Source organism: Microtus ochrogaster (assembly GCF_000317375.1).
Source record: "Microtus ochrogaster isolate Prairie Vole_2 chromosome 14 unlocalized genomic scaffold, MicOch1.0 chr14_random_1, whole genome shotgun sequence".
NCBI classification, from domain to species: domain Eukaryota; kingdom Metazoa; phylum Chordata; class Mammalia; order Rodentia; family Cricetidae; genus Microtus; species Microtus ochrogaster.
The window spans coordinates 7601020-7606600 of record NW_004949096.1 but is presented as its reverse complement, the minus strand read 5'-3'; the positions used below and the strand labels follow the sequence as shown (position 1 = coordinate 7606600).

The window sequence follows — 5581 nt, the reverse complement described above, 5'->3', positions numbered from 1 at the left end:
TCCTGAATGACTACCTTTATATTGACTGGTTCATTTGGTGTTCTCACTCCAGGGTACTTTTATCCTCCTGGAGACACTTGACAATTTCTAGGAATACTTGGATTGTCACAGGAACGAAATACCGATGGAGGTCATAGATGTTGCTACACATTTTACAACACACAGTACAACCCCCACCACAAAGAATGGACCAGCCCCAAACTTCAACTGTTCCCAGGGAGAAACCTTAAGTTACAGAAACAAGAGCATGCTCGTCCATCATTCCCATAGCACCACCTCCCTTTCTTGATTATTTTTCAGTAAGTTGGGCTGAATTCTACACAGCTAGAGGTAAGTACATGTGGCCAATGACTTCTTAACCATCCAAGGGTAAAGGGAATACAGGAAAATCATCCATGAATGAAAGTAAAGCCTCCCGCACCATCGTTCAGCATTCCCGGGCATGTAATCATGCAGTGATCACAGGCTACTCTGGCTTATGGAAGCTCCCCCTCTCTACTCACTAAGTCAAGTTAAATTTCCCAGCATCCTTTGGGTTGATCCCATCAATCTGAGACCCTGAACTTTGTCCTACTGATGAATCCCATTTCTCTTGAGGAGGTCACGTGGACGCTTCTGTGTAGAGAACACATCAACTTCTTTCTTCTAAATCATTTTGTAAATTCAAACATTTAATGCCCTCGCATTTCTCTCCCCTTCCTCTTAGCAAGAAGCACAAGGCTACAGGCCCTGTTGTTCTTGGGGGAAGAAAAGAACATCACAGCAGAGACAACAGCGAATCACAACCACGTACAGTTTCAGAGTTCACAGAAAACTGTGTACATTGGCTCCCCACATAGGACATACTTCAACGTAACAAAATAATTGCTTTCGTCAACTGTAGTGTTCGTTCTTCCCATCAGAAGTAGATGTTTTTTGTCCCTTCATGGTACATAAATATCACTGAACAGCAGTCTTTTGAAATATTTACGTCCAGTTCTTCATTGATCATAACCCATTTGCTGTGTGGTTTTGGTTTGTGTCCCAAGGGTCGGCAGCCTCAGTTCTCATTTTCTCTCCATCCACGAGCGTTCTTCCCGAATTTATAGACCAGCCGTCGTCCGTCCACGCGCTCCAGAATCTCTCGCTTGTAGTAGTATCTGTAAGAAGGAGATGAGTTAGGAGGCCGTTCAGCCTGAGCACGGCAGGGAGTGCCTGCTCCTGTGGCCTTGCCCTTTATGAACACGAAGTTGCTCACCTCATGGCCCGGCTGAGCTTCTCGTAGGTCATGCTGCTGTTGTTCTTCTTCTTCCCCCACAGCTGGGCCACAGCCTCTGACTTCAGGAACCTGAAGATGCCTTCGGAACGGTCTTCCCATTTGATCAGTCCTGGGTTCTTATCTGGGCTCAGCAGAATGTCCCGAATGAACTCCCATAAGTGAGTCCCTCTTGGGTCTGATGAAAAGCAAGACACATTGACTTACTAATGGCCCGGATCGGAGAACAGGAGGGAAAGAGAATGAGGAGTTACAGCTTCTTCCTTGAGATACAGAATCACCAAATGGTCACTGTAGAATGAACAACTCATCTAGCCAAGGTGTGGGGGATTTCAGTGGTTTAATCAACGTGGCACAAGTGTCTACTGCCAAAGCCAGGAATAGAGAATGTGGTGTTAACTCTGTAATCCAGGCCGAGTTTCTTCTACTGTTCACTAATGGCCTGGGCTTCGTTTCAGACAGCAATCCTCGGTCACTTATCTAATATGTCACCTGTTTTAGTTACTCCAACCCTACCGCTGTGCTCCAGCCATGACATCAGTAGAGCAATGAAGTCTTAACTCCAGAAGCATGTTGGGCCAGGGGAGGGGGTAGCAAACAGGGGTTGGAGGAACCAACTTAAAAGCTAAGCAGCTCCTGAATATGACTTTACTTCCAGGAGTTGCACATCAGAGCCCCTTCCCCTTGCAACTCAAGAGACTGGATGAGTTTTCCTGCATGGGACAAGCTGGTGGGGCAGATGGTAAAGACACCCCAAGTCTCTGTCATTTCTAGGTTGTAGAGTTTTGACAGTTCTTTGTGCCCCCTCTAGACGATGTCTCTGAAAGTCTATATGAGTTCACAAGGTTTTCTCCCTGGGGAAATCTGACTTCCAGAGAGCGGAGTTGAATCTTCAGAACAGTCGTTTTTTGGGACAAGACCTCCCCCCAAGAAAGAGCGATGTGTGCCAGCCACTCCTATTCATCTCCCTCCTTGCCTTATCCTGTTTTCCTCTAGACATATAACCTATGCCCACAAGTTCTTATCCACGTAGTATTCTAGTTCTAGAGAAATTAAGATGAGGGAGAAATCCCCAAGAGGCCCGGCTTTCAGAAACAGTCAACAGGGAGTCACCTTGATAGAAAGCAAGTCCCCTTTAGAGGCAAAGGAGTGGAGACAGAGGCAATACTGCCAGGCAACTTACTGTGCTTTTTGGTGTGGGACTTTACGGGGTGGTCTGGTTCCTTTTTCATATCAGGTGACTCTGCTAAGGGAAAAGTGAGAGCCCTTCAGTTTACACACCTCAGGCAAGTATCATTGTCACGACACACTTGGTCACTATCCACAGACTACCCCCTGCATGTCAGCCTTGTCCAGCTGTATGGATACACTGTGGGGAAAAACACTGCAGCGTAGAAATGGGGGGTCGAGGTAGGGAAGTGGGACTTGTTTGCAACTTAATAGAAGAGGACACAGAAGACTTCTGTGATAAAGGGACCCACGGGATATGGGGGAGGTGGCCACTCAGATTACCTGGGGACAAACTTTCCAGATATAAAGACAGTAAGTGCAAACTGCCTCAGGTCACTGTGCATGAAATGTTTACACGGCACAGAAAGAAGCCAGTGTGGATGTGAAGAAGGGGCAGAGGGCTGGGAAGTGAAGTTCTGATCATTAACGCCTTACAGAAATTTTTGAAAGGACTTTGTTCTGCTTCATTCTGAGAGAGAAGGTAAACCGTGGAAAGATTTAGGTCATCCAAAGGATGTTTTTATAACATAATAAAAAAATGTAAACACTCATAACAAAGAAGGACAACGTCTAAGCCAGAGGAGTGCCATTTTTGGCATGCAAAGTTACATTTTAATCACCTTGACAAAGGGGCCATTGAGTGTCCTGAACTCAGCACAGAGGGCCACAGTGGACTATGGAAACACAGATTAGCTTAACAAATGGCTCTTTATGGTAACCCTGTCATTGTCTCCAGAGAGGAGAAGACAGAGGCAGATCTATGATGTGAAAATTCTCCTAAAACCTAAACCACTGATGCTCTCAGGTATCTATGACAGATTGACGAGCTTAATCCCAGCCAAAGCTGCCTGATGGAGGCAAGAGATCAAGCGGGGACATGAGGAACAGCAGGAGATTGGATGACATGCCATGACAGCAGCTGCCCTGGAGGAACAAGGTCAATTTTCTGCTAGGTGGTAGGATGAAAATACAATGCCTGGGGTTTATCACACAGATGACAAAGAACTAGAACCAAGAAGTCCCAAGGCTCCCAGCACTAAGATGGTGAACATTTAAGAGGTGGGGATACTAGCTAGCTACCAAGCCTGATTTGATGATCACGTATTATATAAAGCTACCAAACGACCACAACATGGCTCATGAATATAATGTTATTGTGGATTAATTTTTTTTAAAAAAGAAGGGACTGGAGAGATGGCTCAGCAGTTTAAAGTACTTGTTGCGCTTGCAGAGGATTTGAACTTGATTTCCAGTACCTACATGGTGGTTCACAACTATCTGCATTTTCAATTCTAGGGGATCGGATCTGATGTCCTCTTATGATTGCCACAGTCACCAGGCACGCCCATGGCACACATACATATGTGCAGGCAAAACACGCATGTGCATAAATAAAACCGTTAAAAGAAAAAGAAATCTAACAACTTAGTGCCCCCCCAGGTGTGTGTGTGTGTCTGTGTCTGTGTTTGTCCATATCTCTGTCTGTGTGTCTGTGTTTGTACAAGTCCAAGGGTGCCTCAGGTGTTGGGCGGACCATTGATGATCTCAATAATCAATAGCTAGCCAATTCTGATACAAAATGTTTCTAAATACACGTCAATTCTTAAAAATAAATTAAACAAAACATGTCTCTTCTTGTGACATTATAGCAGAACTTCCTAATATAGGGATCCCTGGTAAGGTCTTTGAGAACATTCTAGACTCATCAACACTGTGCTTGGGGAGGGGTCCAGGCACGCATCTCAGAGAGCAGGCAACTGTTCAAAAGAGATTATGAGCCACAAAAGTTAAAGGGACTAAGCAAAATGGGGCTATGGCTCAGGGTTAGAGCACTCATACCAAGAAGGCACTACCAACAGTAAAATGATAAGATAAAATAAAATACTTAAGAAAAATAACTACTGTTTATTGAGTTCTTGCCATGTGCCGGGCACAATACTAAGCATTTTCCTTGGCTTCTCTTATGTCATTCATACAATAATAATTTAAGGTAGGTACTACTATATAACCCATACAAAAACCCTATAAGGTTGGGTTTGTGTCTATGGAGGATCCGAGAAACAGCCTGACAGTAGAGCCTGGCTGTAAATAGCAATAGCTGGATCCCAGAAGCTTTGCTCATAACACTTTCCTAAAAGGAGGCTCTTTGGTCACACAACACACTTCTCAGATGTTTTTCTAAGAGGCAAACCACTTCCACAGTATCTCCACAAAAACAAAGACAAAAGAATAAAATCTTTTTTATACTTCCCAATGTGTTGGTCCATCCACCTATCTATCCATCCACCCATCCACCCACCCATCCATCCATCCATCTCTCCATCCATCCATCCCTCAGCTTCTCACACATCCACATTCCCAACAGTTTCTCCAAAAACCATGGTGTGATGAGAAGAGGGATTACATAAAAGAGAAAGTCCTCATTCTAAGTAAGAATTTCTCTCCTGGCATTGATGCCAGCAGGGCCTGGACTTCTGTGGCTTTCTCTGAAACCCAAAAGGACCAATACAAGGAATTGGAAAGGGCACCTCTCTTGGCCCCCTGCAGTTTCACAGGCCAGGGTTGCAACACCCCAACAGGACATGATGACATTGAGACAGGTCTGGCACCCACCCCGGTTTCCCAGTGATACATCACCCTGACAGGGCCACGTTGTTCTGGAGACAAAGAATGGCATTTACCCAGCAGGCCACAAGCAAAGCTCATTTTCCAATGAGACCCAGGAGGAAGCAGGGCCGTGATTTCAGAGCCAGGGATGGCTTCAGAAAAGCACAAGAGCTTCTTGGCACACTGGCCTTACCCTGCATGGGGGCTTCAGCCTGACGTAGAATCAAGTACTTTGGGGTTATGGTATCTTTGAGAATTGGATGAAAGCCTAAATGTTCTCCTCCAGAAAATACAAGTGTGTTACACTAATGAAATTTGGTCAGTCATTTCAGGGATCCCTGGCTCACTTAGGGAGTTCATGGACTCTAGATTAAAAGACTACATTAATTCTCTTTGAGATGACAGCCTTTTCCTCAAGCTGGAACACACACACAGAGAGAGAGAGAGAGAGAGAGAGAGAGAGAGAGAGAGAGAGAGAGAGAGAGAATG

The 5581-nt window shown here is 45.1% G+C and overlaps 1 protein-coding gene across 1 annotated transcript in view; it reads right to left on the bottom strand.

The window, feature by feature from the left end:
- Positions 1 to 717: 717 nt before the first annotated feature.
- Ehf (ETS homologous factor) overlaps positions 718 to 5581 on the bottom strand; it is an 18279-nt gene continuing 13415 nt past the window's right edge. The window contains exons 6-8 of the mRNA XM_026787822.1: positions 2439 to 2501; positions 1238 to 1433; positions 718 to 1139 (exon numbers count right to left, since the gene is read on the bottom strand). Coding sequence (XP_026643623.1) covers positions 1040 to 1139; positions 1238 to 1433; positions 2439 to 2501 — 359 coding nt within the window. The 3' untranslated portion in view covers positions 718 to 1039. The remainder of the gene's footprint in view (positions 1140 to 1237; positions 1434 to 2438; positions 2502 to 5581) is intronic.